The following is a 12,404-nucleotide window of genomic DNA, read 5'->3' as shown; positions in this document are numbered from 1 at the left end:
CTCTCTGCATTAAACATGTCATTACAGAGTGCAGCTAAAAGCTACAAACAAGCCCTGAATTACAATAAGACCATGGGTGCGTTGCTAAGCAATGGATCAGTCTTGAGAATGACAGACTGCAAGTGTGTGTGTGTGTGTGTGTGTGTGTGTGTTTGCGAGATGCTGTAGATGTGTGTGCATGTGCACGTGCACATGCATCCCTGTTGGGGGTTTATTCATTCCCTTGCTTGAGCAGAGTGATTGGTTTAATAGCATCAGTCCCTCACACTGAGGAGAGCTCTAAATAAACAGCAGAGGATTTACACAGAAAACACAAATAGACGGATGGATGAATGAATGGATAGATGGAGGAGGAGGAAGAGAAGAAGGAGGAGGAGGAGAATGATAAGAAGATGGACTGATGGATGTAGATCGATAGGTTGATAGACGAGAAGAGAGAGAGAGAGAGAGAGAGAGGTATGTCAGGAAGTGAAGAAGTTAAGAGATGGAGAGAGGAGGACGGGCGATGGAGGAGAGAGAGAGAGAGAGAGAGGGGGCGTGCAGCGCTAATCGCTGGCTTTCTGATGCAGGGAGGATAGCATGTGGGACAGGCTCCCTGTAACCTTGGTAACAGTCTTGAAACCTTTCCTGCGGAGCATGTCAGGGATTGTTAAAGTCTCTTGTCCCTTTACAGGCTACACACACACACACACACACACACACATCCAGAGCAGAACTGAAGGGTTCAGCACTCTCGTATAAAACCTTTCTACTGCTCGGGGACCTTCAGTCAGCGTTGATGAGATGGAAGAGGGTTAAAGGGAAAGAGCGCGCAGAGGAGATCCTCATGTTTATTCTGGATGTCTTGGTTGAGTGCTGCTGCTTTTCCTTCTTTTTTCTTCTTCTTCTTCTTCTTCTTCTTCTTCTTCTACTACTTCGCTCCCCATCTCCATCGTTTGCCGCCGGCCCTCTTAGTCAGCTGTGTGTAGAGTAAGAGTAAGAGGAGAGGTTCACACATCTCCCGTGGCACTAGACTAATAACTGATAAGAGCTGACACTCGAAGTGAGAGCTGTCACTCCTTTTGTGTGTGTGGGTGTGTGTGTGTGTGTGTGTTTGAACTGTGTGTGTGTGTGTGTGTGTTTGTGTGTTTGAACAGTGTGTGTGTGTGTGTGTGCTCACGCTCTTTGTGCTCAGGCTGCGGCCCAACATTGTATTTTTAGCCTCGTCTCGTTTTGACATGTGTCGTGTCACCGTTACAGAGCCGGTGTCACCTTGTCTCCTCCCCCTCCCTCCCCTGTTCTCACCCACTTTTCTCCCCCACATATCTTTTCACCTCTCCACCGCCCGATTTTCCTTCTGTCTTAGCTCGTAGTCTTTAATGTATATCACATGTGGGAATTAAACGTGCAGCCACTAAACATCCAATCGTGTCTTAGATGAGGAGCGGGGGGAGGACCGCGCTCGTCACCACGATGACAGACTGCTGGCCGGCCGACTGGAGCGCGAGCAGGAGAAAGTGCTCAGGTGAGGGGGCGTGGCTGACCGGACTTTTAAAGGAGGAAATATATATATGTGCTCAGTTTTTCAAGAACGTGCACTTGTTTCCTCAGAGAGTCCAAAGAGCTGGCGGAGTTCACTCAGATGCACCCTGCACCTTTGTCCGGCGGCCTGACGCCCGGCATGATGACACCCAGCCTCATGACGCCCAACCTCATGGTGACGGGAGGGGCCGCGCTGGCGGGGGCGGGGCGTTGGCCTCCAGACCCCTCGACTCTGACCTCTCACCCCTGGATACCCCGGCCCGGAGCCCCCCCAGTCTGGCTCTCCAGCGCCCCCTACAGTAAGTGGACGAACCCGTGACCGGTGACGCTCGCTGACTGCGACCGAGCTCAGATTTAAATTGCGCTTCACATTCCTGTAACTGCTAGAGTTGCACGTGCTGTATTTTAGCGATTTCAAGAATTCAGCAGCTTGTATCAGGTGAAGTCAAATGATTGATAGATTAGTCGATCGACAGGAAAAAAAAATCGGCAGAAATGTGAAATATTCGAGTTTCAGACGTGAAGATTTACGGCTTTTCTTTGGAATCTGAATATCTGTGTTTGCAGCTGCTGGTTGGAGAAGTCGCACAAACGCTTTACATTTTATTACAACTGCAATTTACGAGCGCAGGTGTTTTTTCATCGCGACGTCGAGGTGAAACGAGCAGTAGTAGAAGTTGAAAGATTCTCCTGTTGAGGATGAACGACACTAAGGTAGACTGCCAGATGTGGGCGGGTACAACAGCTGTGGAGTAGCACAGCGGTTTTCAGAAGGCGTCTGTGTCTTGATCTGTTATCGGTGTTAATACGACCCGTGGGCCGGATGCATAAAACTCTCTCTCTCTAAAACTCTTTTAATCAGAATTATAAATCTGTGTGTTCGTGCGGTTTCCGCTTTATAAATCTCACTCATTGAGAAACTGGGCACATGAGTCATAAATGGATGAAGTTGCTCCTTTAATCAGTCAGTTTGTCGTTAATAAAAAAACAAGTGATCAGCCACAGAAGAAGGAGGAGGAGAATTTCACTGATTGTGAAACTGAGGGGAAACAAACCTGCATCAGTTCACTTTAGCACAATCGCTCTGATGGAAAGTTTTACTCTGAACTTATTGAGACTAGAGTCTTAATTAGACTCCAGAGGCTCTAAAACTGTAATTAGTGAATATTAAAATACTATGAAGCAGTTACAGAGTGACTCACAGTAAATAATAAGGATATTAAACGATGATGAAGGAAACATCGAGCACACAAACACAATTATTAAAAGTCTTTTTTGAATTGTAAAGTTGTTACTGCTGTGTAAACCAGATAATAATAATGTCTCGGCTTATTTTGTATTTTCGCTGTAACTTGGATCTCTTTGGGAAAACCGTGAGGTGCGTTCGTTCTCGCCGCACATTCTGTGTTTATAAGATAAAGATATTCCTTCATTAGTCCCTCAGTGGGGAAATGTGCAGAGTTACAGCAGCAAAGTGACAGAACAAGGAAGAAAAAAACTGCCTAAATGTCAGCACCAAGTAGTTAAAAAAGATGAATATAATAATATAATATGTACAATTGGACAATAAATATAACAAAGCACAAGACGATAGCAGCAGAGAAGTGATATTGCACAGCTGGTGAGTTAGAATATATATAATATATATAAAATATATGTAGTTTAATGTATTATAAATACCAATTTATGTGCCGTAAATGGCGTACGAGTGGTTTTTATGTGTCTGCATCATTTATGCGTCTGGGCCCTGGTGCTGAGGAGGAGCTCGCTGAGTTCTCCATGTATCTCGTCTGATTGGCGCAGAGGGAAGGGAGGTGTTTTCTGTCTGAGCAGCAGCCGTCCAGCAACAGCCTCCGGGGGTCAAGTGCCACAGACATTCCTGATCTTTGCAGGACATTCCAGACCTCCTCCTCCTCCTCCTCCTCCTCCAACGCTGTCCAGAAATAACAGCATCAGGACACACATACCATCTGAAAACATGGAGACACACACACACAGACGCAGAGATATGCATGCATGCTCAGAGCTCCCTGAGGGCCAGCGCTGTCTAGACACCGAGGGCGGAAAAAAAAAAAGAGAAAGACAAAATCATCTGAAAAGTCTGAATTCAGAGTGTGCGCTCGTATGTGACTCCATTACGGCCTCGGCGCAGGTATAAATACTGCATGAAGAATGACGCGGAGTAAAGGTTATCTTCAGCTCCGCTCAGATGTTTTTGTTTTTCTCCTCTTAATGTTTTTCAAACTCTTTCCCTCCCGTCACTTTCAGGCCTCGGCCCCTCCTCGCTCCACCAGACCCTCCCCCCGGGCTACCCCCCCTCTCTGCCAGGCTCCTTACCCCCGTCCTACCAGTTTGCCAGGGACCCACAGTCTGGACAGCTAATAGTCATCCCTACTGAACACCTGCCGCACTACGGTATGAAAACCTGTTCCTGAGTTCCTCGTTCGTCTTCTTGAGACAGATGTTGTTATTGGGAATTAGTGTAAACAAACAGTCTTCCTTCATGCCTCCCCTTCGCTGCCGTGCAGGGGGTGATGTGCTGGAGCGTGGAGCCCCGGTGTGGTCGGGGGTTTACGGTACAGGCAGCTCGCTGCAGCACGCCGCCCAGCTCCAGCTCCTCTCCCAGCAGCAGATGCTCCGGCAACAGGAGCTGCTCATGATCCAGCAGCACACGGCGCAGGTCCTGGAGCTACAGAGGAACGCACAGCTGGTCGTAAGTGGGCTTCACACACACACACACACACACACACATCGATAAATAAACATCGATCGAACCCTGTATTGATCAGCAATGATTAACGCAAATTCAACCAGTCCATTTTTGTCAAATCACCACAACTTTTGCACAAATCTGAGTTTCCCACGAGTTGAACCAATCACACCAGTCCCTGCACCAAACTCACTTCCTTGTTTCTGGGGTTGAAGCTTGTTTGTGAAGCTGCAGACGTGTGTGACACGAACGTCCCACATTTACCAACAAACTGTCACTGTTAAAGACCGTGTGAAGACATTCCCAGATGTTTTACACGAAAGCAGAGTTAAATAGTTTTGTAGCGCTGCGACATTGTGGTGGATCCTCAGGTGTAGAGCCGCCGGAGCGACGCTCCGCTGCTTTGATCCTCCAGCTGAAATAAAATATCTACAGTTCAAATAATCCGGTTGATATTTATCTACAGTTTTAAGCTGTTGAAGATCCGATCGTCATTCAAGAGTCCGTCATGTAGAGAGCTGATAAAAACATATCATATTGACATTTAAGGTGTATTGATTGATTTCCAAACGTCAAATCGTGCATGAAGTAACACTCAAGGAAACATTCCACCTTAAAAGATGCCGGTCGCCTCTGAGCTGCTGAGTGAGTTAAATCGTTAATTACTAAAGATGAAAAGACGGAAAACATCCTTTCATTCATCATCTATGCTGATCATTATGAAACTGTTTCATAAGCAAGAAATCATGAGGTTTTTGTTTCTTCTTCTTTTTCCCTGTAAGATCTGTGAAGTGTGTCGCCACCCGCACCGGATTTATTCTCACTGCTACAAGTTGCCCTTCGATTTTTAATGAATTTTACAAAAGAAAAAAGAAGGCGGCAATTTTTGCAATTTTTATTTTCCTCCGCAGTTTCATTGCCAGAAAAAAAACTACTTGAAAACATTAAAATTTTTAAGAAAAGCTGCTGCGAAATCAGATATTTCAGCCACAACAATCCAGTGAAACCTGCAGGGGCGGATCTACAGCAGCAGGTCGACGCAGCTCTGAACACACAACAGACGTGTGTCCTCTCTGTGTTTCAGGAGCGTCTGAAGGCCAGCGAGCACCGGCCGGAGATGGAGGACAAAGCAGACAAGCGGAACGCGGACCCCAAACCCAGACCCTCCTCGATCTCTTCCCCGTCTCCCTCCCCCGTCCTGCATCCTCGCAAACTCCCCCCTCCCTCTCGTTCGCCGACTCCCTCCACGTCCTCCCTCACCCCGCTGCCTCCGCTCCCCTCGCCGGTGACCACCCTCAAGTCGGAGGAAGGGGGGCAGAGGGTGTCAGCGCACCCGCCGACGCCCCTGCCTCACCCGCCTTCACCCCGCTCGGCGTCTCCGCCCCCGTCCTCGCCACGGCGGCCTAAACAGGAGGCGGCCGAAGAAGGGGAGGTGGGACGGAGGGAGCAGTCGGAGGGACAGAAGCCGACCTCTGCTTCCTTCCAGGGCATCTACTCTGGTGAGTCTGACTCCGCCCTCATGTTGTGACTGAATGGGTGAATTGATTGTGTATTGAAACGTCTGTATCGCTGTGTTTAGTTCATGAACACCTTCAGCCTGTGGGATGTTTGAGACGTTGTGATGAGCGTCACATGACGACGAAGGTTTCAGGAGTGTGAGGGAAGCCTGGCGTGTGTGTGAAATTGTAATTGACTTTAACCTTTGTGTTTTACAGATCTCCCTGCAGGTTACCCTTACCAGTCCATCACTGCCCCATTCGGCTCAGCTTTCCCCCCTTATCACATCCCAGCACCCTCTGGGGCAAACACAGAACATGTCCCACCCCGCCGCTCCCGCTCTCCGCCCTCAGCTGCTCCTTTGCCATCAGCACACCTCCACTCGAGGCTCCTGGACACCGACATCAAGCCACAGAAACTGGAGCCGTCAAAGACGGGATCTTTCCTCAAGCAGGAGCCCGGTGTCGAGCGGCCTCAGCTGGACGTGATGCCAGAACCTCTGGGTCCCCTTCGCCGGACCTGCAGCCCCGTCCGAGTCATCAAGGAGAGAGAGACGGACGGGGAAGCCCCGAAACCCCAGCCCCAGCCTCCGCCACTACCTCTCCACGTCCCCAGTCCAACACCGCAACAAGGGGAAAGACTGGAGGAAGTCAGAGAGGAAGAGAAGGAAGGAGGCCAAATCAAAATGGAAGTGTCGTCTTACCCGTGTCAGGCAGCGTATCCTCTACCACCTCCGCTCACAGAGGCTGAGCCCAAACCGAAGGCCATCAAGGCTCCGGAGCGAACACGATACCCATCATGCATCACTGTGGATTCAGACAGCCAGGAGTCGGCTCAGAAGTGTGTGTCACTGGAGCAGAGCACCGGTGCTGTGTGTGAACCAGAGCAGCTCGACACTCCGATCGACCCGCACACTCCCAGTCAGAAAGAAAGTGTTGCCGAAACCCCCGTTTACCCTCCCCCCACCCCCGGCTCTCCGCTCCCGCTGCTCATTAGCCCCGAGGACCCCATGGCGGGGATGCTCGCCCTGCTGACGGCCAGCGAGATGGCCGCCCAGGCCCGACCCAGCACCCCACCTGCCCCGATACTCCTACCACAAATCGAAACCCCTCCTGTGGGTGAGGACTGCGGCAGCGCGGGGCCTCTGGAGATGGTGGCGCTGGAGGGGATGGCCCTGCTCAGCCAGATGGCCCAGAGAGAGATGGAGAACATCAGCCAGGAGCAGGGTGAGTAGATACGAGACGGTGGGAAACGTAGTTAAAGATGCGAGAGGGCAGAAATAAAGGATATGTAACACTTGCAAATATTCCTCTAATGTTTTACTGCTCTGTGCGTCCCGTCCAGATCTGACATTGGAGGGTCTGGACTGTCTTCTCGAAGCGAGCAGACAGATCCTGTTGGACGCCATAGAGAAACAGTCGCACATTGATCTGCCCAGGACGCTGGATCCCAACAAGAAGTACAGCTGGAGGCAGAGGAAGGAGGAGCCGGTGAGATGAAGGGGAAAGAAATTGTCACGGTCTCCCAGAGATGAGATGTTTGTGAAATGTTGTGACAGAGTTGTCACTTTTTTTGTGCGTCTCTCGTTCCCTGCAGCTGTATAGTAAAATGTCTGTGGACATGTTGGACGCCGTGGAAGTGGAATACCGCGTCCGCCTGGCTGAGCTGCAGAAGACGTATAAGGAGAAGCAGAGGGAGCTGAGCAAGCTGCAGAGACGCAGGGACAAGCAGTGAGTGCTCCTGAACGCAGCTCGCACACGTGTTGGAAGAACCACATTCAAAAGGAATTAATCATCTGCTGCTATAATTACACACGGACACACATACACACACACACACACACACACACACACACACACACACCCAGAGGTGCACAAATACACAGCTGCATGACAGGAGTCAGAGTAAAGATCCTCCTGGTCAAATATGACTCCGATACAAGTCAAAGTTTTACTTCAGTTAAAGTACTGGAGTACTTCATTTAATAAAATAGAATAAAATATAATAATATAAAATGTATATAATACAAAAATAAAAGAATAAAAAGCTTGTAGAATATAATAATAATAATAATAAACTTAATTTGTATAGCACCTTTCATACATAATTGCAGCTTTGTAGAAGAAAAATAAAATCAAAAACAAAAAAAAAACAATTAAAGGAATAAAAACTTAGTAAGTAAAAGCAAAGTTTTGTTAATTAAAAGCAAGATCATTAAAATAAGTTTTCAGCTGTTTCTTAAAAACAAGAGCAGCTTGTCTGATTTGTGGCGGGGGGGTGTTCAGACCTTCGCCGCATAAAAACAGAAAGCTGCTTCGACAATATGATAAAACTGTAGAAACGGACATAAAAACACAACTGGATCAACAAAAGGAGCTATTGTTGTTTTGCTATTGCTTTCTCTCTTTTTGGGCATTTTTTGCCTTTATTCTGAAAGTATAGTAAGACAGGAAAGTGGGGGGTTGACTTGCAGCAAAGGGCGGCGGGTCGGATTCAAACCCATAAAATTTCAAACATCTTTAGACCTGCCACTGCCGAGTTCAAACTGACCTGTGATTAACTCGGTGTGTGGTCTGCCACGTTTTTCAAAATAAAATAAAATTCATTCCACAGACTAAAAGCTGCTTCAAAGTAAGAGTCCTTCATAGTATTGTAGAGGAGTCAAAAGTACACCGTTTGTCTTTTAAGTGTAGAGAAGTAAAAGTCTGAAGTTTCCAAAAGAATTAAAACTCAAGTAAATACAGATACTTGAAAAATATACTGCAGGATTCAAGTAAAAGTACTTCACTACTGTCCACCTGTTCGGTATCTCCACGCCGAGACAAACACGTAACTGTCTTATGTTTGTGTCAGTGAGCGGCAGCAGCAGGAGGATGAGAGGCGGAGTCTCACCAGACGGGGCAGAGGTCGACCCAGGAAGAGGAAACATTTGGCCACACCTCCCAAACTGGACAGCAGGCCTGGAAAGTGAGTGATGGACTGCAGCTCAAGTCGGCCATTTTTTATTATTATTTTCGCAGGTTTTTTTTGTTTGATGCTCAGCGTGAAATCTCCTTTGTCTCAGGGTGGGTAGGACGGTGCAATACTCTGAGGACTCTGAAGCTGGGGAGGGACAGAGGAAGAGGTTCAGAGTGTCCAGAGAAGAGGAGGAGACGGAGGCAGGAAGTGGAGGAGTGAAGGTAAAGAAGAAGAAGAAGAAGAAGAAGAGCTGGAATGACCACGAGCCGTCCACCAGTCACGCTCTGGAGGTGAGCCGCTGTAGAAGTGCGTGTTTTGATTTTGTGATCGTGATCGTTTCTGATTAAATTATCGTAACGTTTTTTCCTGTGGCGTTCCTCAGGTGTTGAAGGCGAAGCGCGGCCACGTGTGCGAGCAGGAGCAGCTGGCGTCGGACCTCGACAGAGCTCTCTCGCTCTCGCAGCTCAGCTCGCTCGGCGCGTCCCGCAAACTCTCCTCCGGCACCAAGTTAGACAAGTCGAAGGGCAAGTCCGCCGACGTTCGCGCGAAGGAGCGCGCCATCCACTCCGCCGCCAAAGGAGGGAAACACAAGATGACCGCCAAGGCTTCCGCCTCGGAGACCATCCAGAAGGTGAAAGGTCAGAAGAAGAGCGCTCTCTTCTCTCCTGTGAGGTCAGAGCTCAGCAGCTGCTCCAACAGTGAGTACCTGAGGACAAAACTGTGAAGTCATGTTTTATAAATCCAGCGCTAACGACAGCGGCGCTCGTCTGCTTTGAGTTTGTAAGATTTAAAGTGATGAGGCAGGAAATAGTCCGTGTGTCTGTTTTTATAAACATAGTTTGACAAAAAAAAAACAGTAGAGTTTGTTTCTGTCAAACTTTTTCTTTTTTCTTTTTGTAATGAAGGTCTATGAAAAGACTCAAACCAACATTAAGGATGTAGATAGTAAATCTCACTTACACCATCCTGCTGTCACTGATACTTACAAGCACCAAGTGTGTATTCATCCGCCGCTGAAAATAGTCACCTGCAAATGTGCCATCTGCTCCTACAGTTCCCAGCTGTTTGAAGAAATTATTTAGTAAGTTAATAAGTTAAACTTTTAATTTAAAGATTTTACATTCAAACGGAGGCGTCAAGATGGAAAACATCGGGAGAAAGCCTGAAGCTAGTTTTAGTCTTTTCACAGGATTTGTTGACAATTAGGAAAAACAACCAGACTTATTTAAAAACTGACTCACATGTTTAGCTCATTTTCATTCATTAAAGTAACATATTTATTTAATTTTCCGGGGATTTCTCTTCATCTAACTCGAGTAACCGGAGCATCATTCGTAGACTCAAAGACCTATGATGTTTTTTCTTCTCGACATTGTGCAGCCATTGCACGGTGGCGGTAGTTCATGTAGTTAACGTGGGAAACAGAATTAATTCAGGTTTAATTTGCAGGATGTTTCTGACGTTGAGGTGGAGCAGAAATCATCTTTTGTTTGTTTGTTTGTTTTGTTTCTCCTCCCTGTGACCTCATGAATCATTAACCGCACTTTCTCCGCACCAGACTCCGATTCAGAGGAGCACAATTCCGCTCGAGGGGGCTGGCCCCCTCTCTCAGGGACACGTTCCCACGGCAACCTGACTAGGAAGAGGCGGACCGCGTCGTCGCCGACGTCCCTGCTGTCCAGCCAGAAGTCTCAGAAGAAGAAACACAAGCACTTATCCCTGCTGCTGGAGGAAGCGGGCCTCAGCTCCTCTGACGACTCCCTGTCTCTTATACACATCTGCTTTAGCCTGACGATCTCTACCTCTCTTGCTGCTGGCTTCTCTGCAAAAGTTGCCTTCTTTTTAAAAAAAAAAGAAAAAAGAAAAAACAGAGTTTACCTATTTCTATGGTGTTTTTTTTTTTTTTTACTGCCTGGATTGCAAACCAGTTTTTGTAGCATTTGTACATTTTGAAAAATTGTGTGAACTGTGAGATTTTGTTGTATTGCAGTTTTGGTACCTATAAGCTTTATTAAAGGTGTTGATTTGATTGGTACAGAAAGCGAAAGCGCTGTGGTCCTTGTGTCTGCTTCATCTGTCTGTCTGTCTCTGTCGGTCCGTCCAGCTGCACTTCACACATCCTCTAGCGCTCTGTTCGTCAAATATCCCTTTAGTTCTCCTGGAAAAGGCTGGAAAACACTGTTCGGCTAAAGGTTTACATCTGGAAAACTGAAACAACATGTGTGGAGGAGTCATTCGGAGCACACAGAGCTGAATCTGATTGGACACGTTTTTCCCTGCTCAGTATAAATAAGAGAAATTGAATCTAGTTGGCTCTTTTTCTATTTTTCTGGAACGGTTAGCTTCTTTTATATCAGACTAAATGTTTATTGATGATGTGGCCTGGTGTTTGATGTTGTGGGGGAAGTAAATGCACCGAGAGTGATTGTTTTAGATGTTGGGGATATTTGCACAATAGAGCTCCTCCTCTGTGTCTACTAAACCTTCAAATAACCCTTTTCCCTTTTACGTTGCTCTCTCCGACACCTTGCTCTGTCCTCTCACCTTTCCCTCCTCGCCTCTGACCCCCCCTCCCCCTCCTCCTCCTCCTCCCCCCACCTTCGTCCTACCCATGATGCTTTGAGTGTCTCTCAGCCTGTTCCATGTGCTTGTACTGCTGCCGCTGCGACATTACAGAAGCTTGGCAAGGACTAGCGCAGCCTTGAGCCTACGCTACCTCGCTGCGGCTAGTCTACGCTGTGGCTAAAGCTTTGCTTGAGCTAGACTGTGCTAAGGCCAGGCTACGCTAAGGCTAGGCTGCGCTCTCGTCGCCGCGCTGCCCCCGCCCTGCCTGAGGCCACACCCCTGTCACCTGCTCTGTAAGTAGGAAGTGCCCCTCCCTCTATTTTTTTTATTGACCGCTAACATGGACTATGCTGAAATTGAACTACATTTACAGAACATTAACTTTTACCTTTTTTTTTTTTTTTTTTTTTTGGTTTTTATTCATTTTATTTTTTTATTCTCACAAATTAAAGCTGTTCAACGAGAACCACAGTTACCCCGACTTCCTTGTAAAGGTTTAAAGGAAGGGTAACCATGGTTACTCAAACTCCATATGAAGATTATACCAAGGGGCCTCACAGGGCTGTCCTCTCAGTGCCTGCTTGTTGTACCGTCTGCTTGCTACTGTTGACACACAGGGGATCCACAGTACAACCTACGCGCCAGATTCGACTCTGAAATTAAGTTCAAAATAGGTTTTTTAAAGTTTATTTCATTGTTTTCTGGAGCCACAAATAAGGTCCTAATGAGCAACATAAATAAAATCACTGTTTTGGTTAAAAGAGCAGCTCAACATTACGAGAACATCTCGTTTTGTTTTTTTTTTTCTTGCAGTGGTTTAATCTCCCACCGTGCTGCGGTGATGTAGAAGTGGACTGAGGTACACTGTGACATCACTGCTGGGTGTGGTCAGAAGCTTGAGGCTTGAGGCGATGTTGTACTGTGCGTCCACCCTCAGTGTTAACACGCTTAACCCCCTGAGGAGACGCTCTCCTGCTCATCTGTTGCCGTGGACCTAACTGCTAACTTTCAGCAATACGCAGCTAACCAACAGTGTGTACACTCAGCTGTCAGTTTATTAGGAACACCTAGCTGAAACAAGGGCAGTATAAAACTAAACTTCTGCAATAAATCCTCCTGTCATGGAGGTTATAACATTAAGATGTTGATTCAA

The 12,404-nt window shown here is 47.4% G+C and overlaps 1 protein-coding gene across 1 annotated transcript in view; it reads left to right on the top strand.

Moving 5' to 3' along the window:
* The window catches only part of tnrc18 (trinucleotide repeat containing 18), a 52,158-nt gene that overhangs the window by 23,881 nt on the left and 15,873 nt on the right, over nucleotides 1-12,404 (top strand). The window contains exons 5-16 of the mRNA XM_087171444.1: nucleotides 1,417-1,504; nucleotides 1,591-1,820; nucleotides 3,790-3,936; nucleotides 4,050-4,234; nucleotides 5,316-5,730; nucleotides 5,947-6,954; nucleotides 7,073-7,218; nucleotides 7,325-7,458; nucleotides 8,582-8,695; nucleotides 8,793-8,976; nucleotides 9,069-9,384; nucleotides 10,245-10,446. Of these exons, the coding sequence (XP_087027570.1) occupies nucleotides 1,417-1,504; nucleotides 1,591-1,820; nucleotides 3,790-3,936; nucleotides 4,050-4,234; nucleotides 5,316-5,730; nucleotides 5,947-6,954; nucleotides 7,073-7,218; nucleotides 7,325-7,458; nucleotides 8,582-8,695; nucleotides 8,793-8,976; nucleotides 9,069-9,384; nucleotides 10,245-10,446 (3,169 nt within the window). The remainder of the gene's footprint in view (nucleotides 1-1,416; nucleotides 1,505-1,590; nucleotides 1,821-3,789; nucleotides 3,937-4,049; nucleotides 4,235-5,315; nucleotides 5,731-5,946; nucleotides 6,955-7,072; nucleotides 7,219-7,324; nucleotides 7,459-8,581; nucleotides 8,696-8,792; nucleotides 8,977-9,068; nucleotides 9,385-10,244; nucleotides 10,447-12,404) is intronic.

Source organism: Seriola lalandi, unplaced genomic scaffold, assembly GCF_002814215.2.
Source record: "Seriola lalandi dorsalis isolate HSWRI2012SDOR001 ecotype SW California unplaced genomic scaffold, Sedor1 jcf7180002055004, whole genome shotgun sequence".
Lineage (NCBI taxonomy): Eukaryota > Metazoa > Chordata > Actinopteri > Carangiformes > Carangidae > Seriola > Seriola lalandi.
The sequence above is the reverse complement of the archived record's forward strand: the minus strand, read 5'-3'. Positions and strand labels throughout refer to the sequence as shown.